The sequence below is a fragment of the Coregonus lavaretus genome (assembly GCF_964263955.1).
Source record: "Coregonus lavaretus genome assembly, chromosome: 18".
NCBI lineage: Eukaryota > Metazoa > Chordata > Actinopteri > Salmoniformes > Salmonidae > Coregonus > Coregonus lavaretus.
This window is the reverse complement of record NC_140005.1, coordinates 17,623,555-17,638,414: the sequence shown is the minus strand read 5'-3', so window position 1 is coordinate 17,638,414 and position 14,860 is coordinate 17,623,555. Positions and strand designations below refer to the sequence as shown.

The following is a 14,860-nucleotide window of genomic DNA, read 5'->3' as shown; positions in this document are numbered from 1 at the left end:
TGAGAATGTATAAAACATATTTGAGAAGCACTCGCTTCTGTATTACCTCACGCTGCACCTCCCCGTTCACTGAACCTTCTTCCGGCCAGGACAATGGCAACAATGGAGACGAAACAAGATATACACTAGGCTATCAGCTAGCTATATGTGCATCGTAATAATCTAGCTAACCAGATAGTTTAACAGGCAAAAATGTTACTAATGTTATGCAAGGTAGATGTCAATTCTTCCTGGGTACCTAGCTGCTGATTCTTAGTGGCTACCTAGCCAGCTAACAGTAGTAGCTAACTAGTAAACGTTAGCCCTATTAACTTACTATGGACTTGCGTTCTATGCACACGACAGTGGGTATTGTAGGCAGGTAAACATGCCAGAATTAACAGAGTATGTGTTTATTAATGTGTCAAGATAAAATATTGTAGTCAGGCAACATATGAGATGTGAATGGGCAACATTTCATTCTGAAGTCAGTTTATTTTCTCTCACTTCAGCTCAAATAATGGCTGCCATTGATTTCAAGAAATGTTGTGTCGTTTTTTTACATGGTTGCATCATATTTCTGTGGATACTTTCAGTTGAAGCTTGCATCGATGCATACTTCAAAATATGTACCAACGGAGTACGCGTCCAAGAAGTGCTCTGTTTCGCATACTTTGATTTGAACTCATACTCCGACCCTCTCGTGCTCCAACTTGCATGCTCAGTGCACGGTAGTATGCATTTTGAGAAACACCCTACACACACACTGGACATGCACAAGCACATGACTTACACATACACTGGACATACACAAGCACAGGACATACACACACACTGGACATACACAAGCACAGGACATACACAAGCACAGGACATACACAAGCACTGGACATACACAAGCACAGGACATACACACACACTGGACATACACAAGCACAGAACTTACACACACACTGGACATACACAAGCACAGGACATACACAAGCACAGGACATACACAAGCACAGGACATACACAAGCACAGGACTTACACAAGCACAGGACTTACACAAGCACAGGACTTACACAAGCACTGGACATACACAAGCACTGGACATACACAAGCACTGGACATACACAAGCCATGGACATACACAAGCACCGGACTTACACACACACTGGACATACACAAGCACAGGACATACACAAGCACAGGACATACACAAGCACTGGACATACACAAGCACTGGACATACACAAGCACAGGACATACACAAGCACAGGACTTACACAAGCCATGGACATACACAAGCACAGGACTTACACAAGCACTGGACATACAATCTCAACACTAGTGCTCACTCATACACAGGCGTCACACATTCTCATTAACTCTTTTAACATCAACCACAAATATTTTCTGGCGTTTGGTTATTTTGGGTTTATCAGAGTAGGAAGTCCCACTGAAAACCATAATACTGGAGAGATACAGCCCAGCAGGGCAAAGTAAATGTGACTATCTGTGTCGTACAGTGAATTTTCTTCTCAAACCCTCTCTGTTTTTCTTAACTGTAGAGTGGGAAGCAGCCAAAAATGCGCCAGAGCCGGTGAAGGAAGCGGTGAGCCAGGCGGTGAGCGCTGAACCCATGGCAGCCACCAACACCCAACAGACCCAACAAAAGGCCTTCATCCAACAGGTCTCCATGATGCCTGTGCAGGTACCCAAACGTCTAACATAAAACTAATGTTCAACATTGAAGCATAAATACCTTGCTTTCTGCGTGTAAGTTCACCATACTTTTAGAGTTGTGTGTTTTTGTGAGAAAGAGTTCTGGAGGGTGGAACACCCACTGTGAAATTGGTATCAATCAACTCCTTACAATTCCCATGCACATTTGATGTGGCTGTGAAGTTGGTGATCTTACGAGATAACTGTCGAGTTCCAAGTTGATCGCACATGAATTCACGTTTCCATGGTTTCTCTCCCATTTCCTTTGTACTGAGTGTCTTCCATGGAGCCAGTCAGTCAGTGGTGTGAAACTGAACACCATAATCTTCCTGTGATTGGTGCTAGCTGCCTGCCCTGTCTATGGGGTGCTTATCCTCAAGTGTTTCTGAAGAGTTGATAGGGTTGTTGAGTGAATGCAGGAAGCACGGCCTGTGTTTGTTTGCTCATGGGTGGGCTTAATGAGAAGGTTTGGCTCAGTGGGTGGGGGAAGTGTTAAGGCTGTGGATTAGTATACAACTCAGCTCAGAGAAAACACCTCCGTCTGAGTTAATCTGTCTACTAAGCTCATTCATGCAATTTACCCCCACACATGCCTTATTCAACTCGTCAGTCAGATATTTAAGTGATAATGCCTGAGAAGCCGGTGTTTGGAGGATATATTGGCACGGGTGTTCTTGGCACGTGCCAATATATCCTCCAAACACCAGCTTCGAGGGTTACCAACATATTCAAATAATGTTTAACATATTTTCATTAACTTTATTTTTATGAATTTATTCATACTATTTCATCCTACCACAAGATATAGTCCCGACACAAATCTAGGATTGCTACCCAAGCCGGCTGGTCGTTCATTCTACCGGTTCGGTTGCCAGAGGCGCGACCCAGTCGTTCAGTCTTTTTGTTCTGTATCTCTATGGATGCAACCCAGTCGTTCGTTCTAAATGTTCCATTGCCATACTGGCTGGCAACGTTCTTATCGCTTGCTTGCTAGCTAGCCAAATATGACTAATTTGCAGACATGTCAAAAAGCAGCCAGAATAACAGCAAAGTAGCTGCATTTGCAGTTGTTTAAGCTGTTTTCTAGTGACATTTATTTGGATACATCCATAACAATGAGCTAATAAGGCGCGATTTCGTCTGGCATAGAAAATGTGCTCACTCGTCAGGATACTGTTGTTAAGAGGAGCTAGCCAATAACACAGCTAACACAATCACTTCAAACTGAAGCTGGAGAGACTGCAAACTAGCTGCACTTTGTTTCGTTTGACCTTTTTTCAATTGACATTTCTTTGTATGTATTCATTAAAATGTTGCCAGCTTGATTGATTCATGATTTTGACTGGTTGAGAAACGCTGCTTGCCTGTCTGTCTCGTCCCAACTCCCGACACGTTCATTACTATTGGACAGCTGGAGATCGAATTTGAATGTTGCAAATGTCAGAGAGACAGACAGCAAGGTATATACAAATCTCTGCTATTGAAAATGAAATGTTAGTCTAAAAGAAATGTGAGATAATGTCTAGATGCTTTTTATAATGGAGATCAAGTTTATAAATTGCTTGGCTGGGCTGATGAGACAGTGGATTGCGCAGTCAGATGGAACAGAGTAAATAGGCATTTTAACCTCAGATTTAGCTGGTGGTAACTTGTGGAATAGACACCTGCTGGAATGCAGTTTTAACCAATCAGCATTCAGAATTAGACACACCCGTTGTATAATACATCTCAACTCCCAAAGCAGTTAAATGTTGTTGCTTCTCATAGTATTTGTCTTAAAACATGATTACCTGTAGGAAACTATTGTTCCTCCAAATTCTTTGATTGATTGTTAAATGATGTTACAGTGATCATCTCAACCATGCATATTCATCCCAGCACTCATTTCTCTGGTTTAACTCTCCTCTCAGCTCCCTGTGGCCCAGGCTGTCCCTGCTGGGGGTCTTGTTCCTCCATCCTTCCCTGTTTCCATGGCAATGCCCCCGCCAGGCTATGGCCCCCCGCCCACCTTCCTCAGAGCAGGGTTCAACGCCTCCCAGCCTCCTCCAGGTAAGACACAGCAGTCTGCCAGTGAAGAGTATTGCATAAAAAAAGGCCTATTGAACAGATCTTTTCCTCCAGAAAAGTGAGGTGAGCGAGCGAAAGAAGATAATCCCCACGCTCCCCCAAACACTTTCTAGGTGAAATAGGCTACTGTATATAAAGAGGGACAGTCATTCAAGTTAGGTCTGTCAAATGAATGCAGCACTGGAAAAAGTGCCATCCAATCCCTATCAGCTACAGGATAAAACGTAATTTAAGGTGATGTATATAGTGCAATGAAGTGCAATATTTGTTTTTGTAATTCAAGAATGATTGACAATAAATAATTGTAATCAAATGAAATGTTACTGTATAATGAGTTCATTACCTATAGCCTATAGGCTTTAACAAAATATTAGTACAAAGATGAATAGGCCTATCAGACTTACTTTGAAGAAAGCAAACTTTACTAAATTCGAGGCCAGTAGGTCTATGCAGTCAATTCACTCATCGCATCCTCCTTCGATTGCCTCATCCGGTTGCCAGAAAATGCCCCCACCTTGGAGACAGTCGACCACATCATGAGGTCCTGATCAGCACGAAGTGTTTGCGTACCACTGTTGATTCATTTTGCAGTATATGCGGGCTGTTCTGTGCGGCGCTTGATAACGTCAAACACATTCCGTCATGGTGCAGGCAGTAGGCTACCGGTAAAATGTAAGTTAGGAATCACAAATCACCATGTAGCTGACACTTCGATGTCATCAGTCATTTTGACCTCAATTTGGTTGTCAAAAATACTATCATCTTGCACTGGATATTTGCTGAGGAATGCTAGAGCTCTGCTACCCGAGCCTGACGGGACACGATATTATACATAGGGTTAGGGCTGGATCGGGCCTGTTTTTTCATCAATAACTAGGGTACGGGCATGGCTCGGGTATCACTAAATTAATCACTAACATTTTTAAGCTGAGCCATTTGCTCGTGCTCTGCTGCGCAGTACAGTGATATCTGGCTAAGATCATAACATTATGTCAGAAGTACTTCAACCTCGTCAAATATAAGACAGGAGAGATTATTTCACAGAAAATAATAATGTTTAGAATGATGAAAAGTAGCTAACAGCTAACTGCTCTCTCATGTCTCTTCATTGAGCAGAGTAGCCCAGCGTGAAAATGTTCCCAGTTCAATAATTGCACGTGCGTCTCTTTATGTGCATGGCTGAGCTAGTGCGGATGTTTCTCTCACACCTTTCCTCAACCTCGAAAAACTGTTCTGTGGGCACCCGCATTTGCTTCACACATCTGCCAATCAATGGTGGCCAGGAGTATTGACTGACCAATGAGAAGGTCAGCATATAAACACCCGGACTCGCGCGTCTAAGTGCTGAGGGTTGATGTGAGGAGAGAGTTTTTGCGATTGCAAAGACGGGGGTGTGAGAGAAACATCCGCACTAGCTCAGCCATCCACATAAAGAGACACACGTGCAATTATTGAACTGGGAACATTTTCACACTGTGAGAAATTTTACAACATGATGTCACAATCACAACACAATCAGAACGATTGGGAAGTATTTCACGCTGGGAAGATTTTTATGTGACACAGGGCTCTAATCTCTGGCCAGTCGTTTTGTTCCATGATGACATTGTTGTTTCAGGTATTAATTGCTTCTAATAGGTCAGAATATGATGCATTAACCGTGAATTTAACCGACTGTTTATAACGAGGGATGCCCCACCATGTTTAACCTGGACACATTAATAGTAGGAATTTGCGCCGGCCTCAGCTAAGCTGGCATGCGAGAGAAATGAAACATTTAACATTTAACATTTACATTTTAGTCATTTAGCAGACGCTCTTATCCAATGCATAATTTTTTTTATTTTGTATTTTTTTTCTCCATACTGGCCCCCCGTGGGAATCGAATCCACAACCCTTGCCTTGCAAGCGCCATGCTCTACCAACTGAGCTACACGGGATGATACATGTTACCCCCACAAATCAAATGATGATACATGTTACCCCACTCACGAGAAGATAATGATTCATCCTTTCTTTTAATTTGAATTGTTACCCATAAATTCACGTGTTATTTATGTTGCTTACACTCACGCACTCCACATACTCACCACATACACCCCACATACTCACCACATACACCCCACATACTCACCACATACTCACCACATACACCCCACATACTCACCACATACACTCCACATACTCACCACATACACCCCACATACACCCCACATACACCCCACATACTCACCACATACACCCCACATACTCACCACATACACCCCACATACTCACCACATACACCCCACATACACTCCACATACTCACCACATACACCCCACATACTCACCACATACACCCCACATACTCACCACATACACCCCACATACTCACCACATACACCCCACATACACTCCACATACTCACCACATACACCCCACATACACCCCACATACTCACCACATACACCCCACATACTCACCACATACACCCCACATACTCACCACATACACCCCACATACTCACCACATACACCCCACATACTCACCACATACACCCCACATACACTCCACATACTCACCACATACACCCCACATACTCACCACATACACCCCACATACACCCCACATACACTCCACATACTCACCACATACACTCCACATACACTCCACATACACCCCACATACTCACCACATACTCACCACATACACCCCACATACACCCCACATACACCCCACATACACCCCACATACTCACCGCATACACACCACATACTCACCGCATACACCCCACATACACCCCACATACACCCCACATACTCACAACATACACTCCACATACTCACAACATACTCACAACATATACCCCACATACTCACCACATACACCCCACATACTCACCACATACACCCCACATACACACCACATACACCCCACATACTCACCACATACACCCCACATACTCACCACATACACCCCACATACTCACCACATACACCCCACATACTCACCACATACACCCCACATACTCACCACATACACCCCACATACTCACCGCATACACACCATTTCCCTCTCCTCTTTCCCCTCCTCTCCTCCTCTTCTACTTACGTCAACAGAATCCCCACAAATGATATATTTCCTCAGGAGGAAATGCTGGGGAGCAAAGTCTCTCTCTGTCTGTCTGTCTCTCTGTCTGTCTGTCTCTCAAATGCAGTAGAAGACTCTGGGGTGTTTTCCTTCTATATTTTCTATTTTTCACATCTCTGTCACTCTCTGTCACTCTCTCACTCTCTGTCACTCTCTCTCTTTTTCTCAATTTGAGGTTTAGGCTAGGGGTAACCCGTGGTGAATTGTTCTAATCAAAGAAACAGAGGAGGGGAGAAAGGGAGCAGGGAAGATAGAAAGGAGGGGAGAGTGCATCCTTGAAAAGAAACAGCAAGTCATTGGGAGAAAAACAAGAAAGAATAGTTGGAAATGAAAACAAAACATCTCCAATTATGGGGAACTTTAGTTTCCTGGTCCTGGATAGTCAGTCACACTGTCTGTTGTGAAGGGATGATGAATTACCCTCGCCTTTTCCTTTGTCGCTAAACTCCTGCAGTTTCTACATTGTCTTCCTCTCAATTCTCTGCCTGCATATGTATCTGTCTGTCTGTGCCTGTGTATGGCACAATATGTGTGTGTGTGTGTGTGTGTGTGTGTGCGTGTGTGTGTGCATGTGTATAACACATCAAGCTTAATGTAGACAGCAGCTCCCTCTCTGGGCTCTGGACAATGAGCCAATAGATATTTGAAGCCAGTCAGCCAGGCCCAGTTAGCCGTATTTATGATGATATGCAGGCAGGTCACAACGCGATATCTCTCACCAATCCACCAATCGTGTATCGATCGGCTCGGTCTGCGGCCAGGCAGCGCTGATGGATGACCGAGGAAGCCACTCTGACAGCAGGCATGTCCAATCACACCAGACAGGGATGCGTTTGCATCGCACCAATCCAATCAGCTGCAGCAGCCCTCATTTTTATCAGTGTCAGTTTGACAGTGATGCATAACGCAGAGAGAGGGTTGTCAACCAGGGAATGAGGGGAGCTCTGAGGCAGAGGAAAGAGGCCCGAACATAACAAGCGAGTGATCTGCGGCTGTTTGGTCTTTGATTCTCGCGCATCAGCTTGGGAAATCCTCAATGGAAAGCGGACTGCATTATATGAACAAAGCACTGCATAAATTGGCCCAAAAATGGTACATCTTTCAATAAGGGGAGAAAAGTGAAGCAGGGCATCCGTTAAACAGTAAATGAGGTTTGAATGGCCTAAATAGTGATTTATTGTTCAGATAATCCAAATAATGATAATGGTGTGTTGTATCTCCCTCCTGTAGGTTTTATGCAGGCAGCAGGTGTTCCTCAGCAAGCAGGCATGGGCTCAGCTCCTACATGTAAGTACTGCATGACCTGACTGTCTATAGAACCCATGATGTTGCATTACCTTTTGAGTAAATATTGCCAGAAAATATTAGTGATAAAAAAAATACTGACAGATGGTTTTTTCTGTTCCTCTCCTGCAGCTCTGGTGCAGCCCTCCATGTCGCAGGCTCAGGACAGCATGAAGGACTCCCCGTACGGAGCCACTGTCCCGGGAAGCTTCATGCCCTCTGCCATCCCTGGACAAGGGGTCTTCAACCCGCTTCAACCTGGAGTCCAGACGCAGCAAGGAGCCAATGACAAGACGGGCCAGTCTGCTGATGGCATGGACGCCGCTGCAGAGTTAGTACTGCAAGGTAAGAGCATACTAAACTATCATCTAGGGTTTAGGTGCACGTTTTGCCATTCTTTTGTCTGTTCTTAATGACTCATTTTGAGATCTTTAGAAAAATGTCTCACTTTCTCAAGACTTTGCTGCTAAGACCTGTTTTTTGCCGTTACACTTTTTGTGTTCCTCTTCTCTCTAGGTATGCAAAATGCAATGAGTCGTCGTATGGGTCTTCTGGGGATGCACCCCTCAGCCTCCCTCACCCACCCCCTGCACCAGCAGGGCCTGCCTGGCCAGAGGATGCCTGGGCTGATGCCACTGGACCTCCGGCCTAGTATGCTCCAGGGAGCCGGGGCCCGCTTCCCCCTCCTGATGCAGCAGGGCCTGTCCCAACAGAGCCTCCTGGACGCCTCCCTCCATGTACAGGCCCGCGCCAGAGCGGCCTCCCAGATGGACCACTTCAACAGGGCCGAGGGGGCCTTCAACCGGGGACCCAACCCCCCAAACGAAAGCATGTCTAAGGCGGAGGACGAGCCTTCCTCTGGGGCAGACGACAGCCAGCAGGGGGGGGACCAAGACTACCGCTTCCCCCCGCCCCAGGAGAAGCAGAGCACGGGCCTGCTGAGGACACCTCCCCCGGAGCACAGAGAGTCCATGGGTGGAGGTGGACGTGGTGGGGGAGCTGGTGGTGGGGGTATGGGCGGAGGAGGAGGCAGGCCCGCCCTGCTCCAGACCCCAGTGAGGGAGCCAGCTAGAGACAGCGTGGTAGGGCGGCTTCAGGCCCTCGCCGGCTTCACCCCCCAGACCCAGAGTCGCTGGGGGCCACCTAGAGGGGACTTTGATGAGCGTGAAATGCGGGGCTCACCGGCCGGGGTCTCCAAGGGCTTCCAGGAGGAGCGCCCTGGCTCCAACCAGGGGCAGAACTTCCCCAACCGATTTGAGAACCAGAACCGCTCTGGGGCAGCAGGAGGGGCAGGAGGAGTAGGTGCTGTTGGTCCTGGTGGCGGGGGTGTTGGAGGGGGCCCGGCGTGGAGTCGTGGTGGAGCTAATGCTGCAGCACCGTTCGCTGATGCTGACATGCCCCAGGACTTGGATGAACGCAGGCACCCTTGGGACAGGCAGCAACGGGAGAGGGACGACAGGGAATTTGACTTCAGGAAGGAGATGAACGGCAACCGCCGTGAGAGAGATAGCCGCGAGAAAGACCGGGAGAGAGAGAGGGACCGGGAGCGAGAAAGGGACCATGGCCGTGAGCGTGGCAACCGTGAACGAGAGCAGGAGTGCGACCGGGAGAGAGAGCGTGAAAAGGAGAGGGAGAAGGAACGTGAGCGGGACCGTAACAAGCGTGGAGCCTGGACACCTCTTCTCCCTCTACCACAACCCCTACTTCCTACTCCCTCCCTGACCCCAACCCTCTCCCTGACCCATGGCAAACCTCAGGCCCTGCTGCAACTACAGTCCAGGCTTCAACCTAAACCTGGACTCCTAACTAAACCGGGTCTGCTTCAAACTCCAACCCTCCTAACTCGGTCAACATCTCAAGCCCCAACCAAGTCCCTTCAAGCCCCATCCCAGTCTCCAACTCAAGCCAAGAATGAAGCCATCCCTGGTCCTGAGCCCCAGGCAGAGTCCCAGTCCTCTACCCAGACCCATGCTACCCCCAAGTCTGAGTCCTCACCCCAGACCCAATCCTCTCCTCAGAACCAGTCATCACCCCAAAACCTGGCTTCCCCTCAGGCCCAATCGCCGCCCCCTGCACAGTCCCCACCATGGGCACAGTCCCCACCATGGGCACAGTCCCCACCCCGGGCCCTGTCCCCACCACGGGCACAGTCGCCACCCCAGGCCCTGTCCCCACAACGGGCACAGTCGCCACCCCAGGCCCTGTCCCCACCACGGGCACAGTCGCCACCCCAGGCCCTGTCCCCACCACTGGCACAGTCGCCACCCCAGGCCCTGTCCCCACCACGGGCACAGTCGCCACCACGGGCACAGTCCCCACCCCAGGCCCTGTCCCTACCCCAAGCCCTGTCCCCACCCTGGGCACAGTCGCCATACCAGGCCCTGTCCCCACAGGCCCCCTGCACCCTTGAGGAGATCACTGACACAGCCAGAGTGAATCCCCTTTGGGCCAACAAGCCAGAGAAACCCCAGGAGGAACCAATGGAAGAGCCTGAACCCATAGAGGAACCTCCATCTCAGTGGGTCTATGGGACGGGGTCGAGGATGGACACTGACATAGTGGCTGAGCCCACCCCTACCCTCTCCCCCACTCCTGCCCCCCTCTCAATGTCACCGGTCCTCACACACAGCCCTGAGGAACCCCAACGCCTGCCGGAGCCCCTGGACGTGCAGCAACCACCACAGCATGCCTCCTCCTCCTTTTCCTCCTCCCCTAAGGACAATGGACTGAGTGAGCCGATGGAGGAAGCTGAGAAACAGCCAGTGGTAGAGCAAACAGACACTGAGGGGACAATCATCACTCAGTAGGTAAAGATCATTTTGTAAAGTTGTCTCTTCTCTGTAGTCATGTCAGCCACCCACGGGACCCTGGGTAGTAATGTGCATAATATTGTCTGATGACCTAACAACTGATTTTATTTCTCACATAACGGTGTACTTCAATAGATGGCTCGCTAGCTGATTAAATGGTAGGTGATTTATGTTTTTCATTCTTTTATTTGTTTCTTTTTTTAGTTGTAATGCCACCCTACGATTTGAAGCTGGGTGAATTTTTAATGAAAATTGCTTGCCAAAATGTTTGAATTGTAAATGAGCAAAAATTGCTTTGACCTTCCTATGGAAGAGTGTAAGGATCCTGGCTGTTTCCAATGGATTGAATCCAGATTACGGAATACTTGAAAACTGCAGTCGCTGGCCTGTTTTGTCTCTTCTTTTAAAATATGCTGCAGCAAAGTTTTAAATGAATGCCTTTATGGTGTCCTATATGCTTCTTGTCTATAGGCAGAATATAGCCTACGTACAGTAAGAACATCCTAAAAGATGAAAAACATGACCTGTGTTATCCCCAAAATAAATGTCTGTGATTTGCTCATCATAATGCAGTGATTCAAAGGACAAAGTAAGCCAGAGATATATAAAAAAAAAGATGGATGGATGTTGGGTGCATTCTGTTTTAGTTTGAAATAAACGTGCTTTGTTTGTTAACAAATGCTTTAGGACTGTATTTTCTGACCCAGGACCAGTGGAGTAATGTTTTACAGACTATATGCTTTTTGTGGTGGTGTCACATACAAACAGCTGTGTCACTGCAGTAGTTAGGCCATTGACTTGATGTTGTCGTACCCCATTAAGTCAGGCAGGATGTTAAAGTGCCTGTACTTTGACATCAATCTAGTCTATCTAAACCGCTCTTTAGTTTGTTTGCGAACATGGATTCATTTGTTATGTTAGTTTCTGCTCACTCTGTACTTCGCTATGCTTTTGTTGGGTGGGTGACTATTTGGGATCAGATTGTGCCTTCTTGTTTTGATTATTGTTCAGCATAATGCCACCAAATACACCACACTATCTTCAAAGTGCTGCTTTGATTTCCCTGAGACTGTACAACCCCTCAGAGAGACAGCAGTCTGTCCAGCAAGCTGTCAACACAGACACTGATCTCCTTTGTCTGTGTGATCATAGCTGGGCAGCCTATACAGCCCTTAGCCTATGTGTAGGGGGAACCAACTAGTCTGTTTACTCCGTCGTTGTGTGCATGCCGGCCTGTAGCCATTTATTCTCCTTTGTCTTGTTCACGTCATACTTCTTCAGTACATTTCTGTTGAGACACTATACGATCAGGACAGGTTCAATAGTCTGAAGTTCTCTCAGACAAGCAAATGTTATAAGAGTTTAATAAAGTTGAAGGTAAATCAGCATTTCTTTTTGTCGTAAATCCAAATCTGGGTAGATTAGGGACCAGGGTCCTCGTTCCACATACCATTACACCCCCTGGCTTGGCCTCTCTGGACTATAGATCAGGCTGGACAGTTTGAACACAGAAGACAGCATTCCACATGTTTTCATGGCTGACATTTGAAATTCAAAAGGCCCAATCAAGGACCTTACTAAGAGTTTGACTTTTATTCCGTATCGCATGAAACTTGGCAGAAATATGCCACGGTCAATTCTACAGTTTACATCAGGGATCATCAACTAGATTCAGCCAAGGGGATTTTTTTATTTTCTTGAGTGGATGGTCAGGGGGGCCGGAACATAATTACAAATAATTTGTAGACTGCAAGAAGCCCAAACCAGATATATTTGACTAAAACATAATAATTTCTAACCTTGCTTACATTTGTATACGATCACATATACCTCTCTATTATGTGTGGGAATACGTGGAACAGATTTCAAAAATTAAAATCACTTGGAGCTGATTTGCTGGTGTTTTTACAGTCTTCTATGTTCAACAATAAAAAATGAAATAAAAACCGCCAGTTGGGTAACCCTGGTCTACATCATACCTACATCGATAAAAGTGTCTCAGTACTGTCACGTTTCAGCAGTGAGGCAATATACTGACCTACCACTCACACTGTTCCACACTAGCTACAGTACATAATGCATAAAGTTTATATTGACATGGCAGAGGATGAGTCCCGACAAAGTTATCTGAAGATACGCATAAACCAGCCATCTGGTGTTGGCCTTAACCATACGCACGCAGAGCAGAACGAAGACAGGGAGGGATAGAGAGCACGAGGGATGAGGGGAGGTATAATAAAGATGGCGCCAATGGAGAAGAGTTCCAACCAATGTTCCCTCAAAAAAATTTCAGCACTGAGCAAATTTCAGGTCTGCTGAGCACGAACTTCAACGTTGTGAAAATTCTGTGCAACTTCCAGCGCGCATGAATGTGAACACTGAGGCTGTACCCGCTTTAAGTTAGTTTTAACAGTGGCCATGAAGTCTACTGTGGCTATTTGATCATAATGTAGGCCTACCAGAGTGGCCTACCATCAAAAACAATGGAGAAAATCCATCCCATAAAATTTTAATATGGAAATAGCTTTTCTATCATTCAGCCTACAGTAACAGCCAATGTGTGGTGTTCAATGTAGGCCTACATTCCATGAGACTTTTGAAAAAAACATGCAGGGCTTGACATTAACCTGTTTATCCACTTGTCCTTCAGACAAGGAGGTGATTGAAAATGTTGTTGTGTTGTTTGATGCAAGAAACCACTTTACAAAATAAAATGCATGATTATTCCCATACCATTATTACAGAGAATCAGATAAATTATGCTACACTCTGCCTATTGGCTACTTAGCTTATTCAAGCCTGTCTCAAAATAGAACACTGCCCCTTCAAGACAAAAAAAAAAAAAAGCTCTCTACCTGACTCGCGTTTCAAAGATGTCTAGAAATGTATACTTTTTGTGCTCTTATAGGAAGCAATCAGTCCCCTATTGCTGACTACAAATGATCTATAACTGGGCTAATAACTCACTAACTAGCAAAGGATATGAACAAAATGTGCACATGTGGCTACATGCAGCTCTCGCAAGCCGAGATCTACCGCTCAGTTTTTTTTTAACATTACTTAAAAAACATAAGCCTATGCAACACTAACTAATTTAAAAACAGTACTGTAGCAATGAGGTTTGTGCAGTAAGCTATAGACCCAATACATTATCACCACATTTTGGCATTGCTTGAATTGCCCTGCCAATGCATTGTTGTTCGGGCCATTTTGAAAAATTATATTTCAAGTTATGCTATATGATCACACCGTTAATAGATCCGTTGTTGTATTACTAGTGAAGCACAGCTGAGTGAGCATACATTTAAATCATTTGCTTTTTATTTGTATTTTACTGGGCTGATGGTGCCTGCATCTGATGGTCAGTCTCAGCGGAGGGAGAGAGCAACAGACTGAGGGTCCGCCTCTCAACATCCCTCCGCTCTCCCTTTCCTCCACTGACACTGACCAAAAACAGACACCGTCTTCCAGCTGATGGCAAAACTCGAGTCGCACCGCATTATATCTGCCTCATGCACAAATTCATGTTGTTACTCCTACGAACAGAGAAAGTGAAATATTCCTCGATATAAAAAAATACTCAAGACGCTAATAATCACAGAAACGCAAGCCTATAGATACCCTTTCCTACTCGTTCATTACTGCTGCAATGCTTGTAGCGCTGAGTGGAAATAGGAAGAACGTGCATTTTATGTTGAATACGAAGTGTTGACGTGCTGAGTAAGAACTTAAACATGAACTCATTCATAAAAACAGCATTTCTTTGCTGTATTCTTTGACAGGCTCTCTCTAGTCATGGTTTTAAACATTTTGAAATCTCACAGTATCAACTTTGCTGTAGCTTTCTTTTATGCCTGCTACGTTACTGCAGACACGGTCAT

The 14,860-nt window shown here is 46.0% G+C and overlaps 1 protein-coding gene across 1 annotated transcript in view; it reads left to right on the top strand.

Moving 5' to 3' along the window:
• Positions 1-13,805, top strand: part of LOC311145581 (SR-related and CTD-associated factor 8-like) — a 50,144-nt gene extending 36,339 nt beyond the window's left edge. Inside the window, exons 16-20 of the mRNA XM_084181855.1 lie at positions 1,534-1,676; positions 3,598-3,736; positions 8,116-8,172; positions 8,302-8,514; positions 8,686-13,805. Of these exons, the coding sequence (XP_084037981.1) occupies positions 1,534-1,676; positions 3,598-3,736; positions 8,116-8,172; positions 8,302-8,514; positions 8,686-10,976 (2,843 nt within the window). The 3' untranslated portion in view covers positions 10,977-13,805. The remainder of the gene's footprint in view (positions 1-1,533; positions 1,677-3,597; positions 3,737-8,115; positions 8,173-8,301; positions 8,515-8,685) is intronic.
• Positions 13,806-14,860: the final 1,055 nt, after the last annotated feature.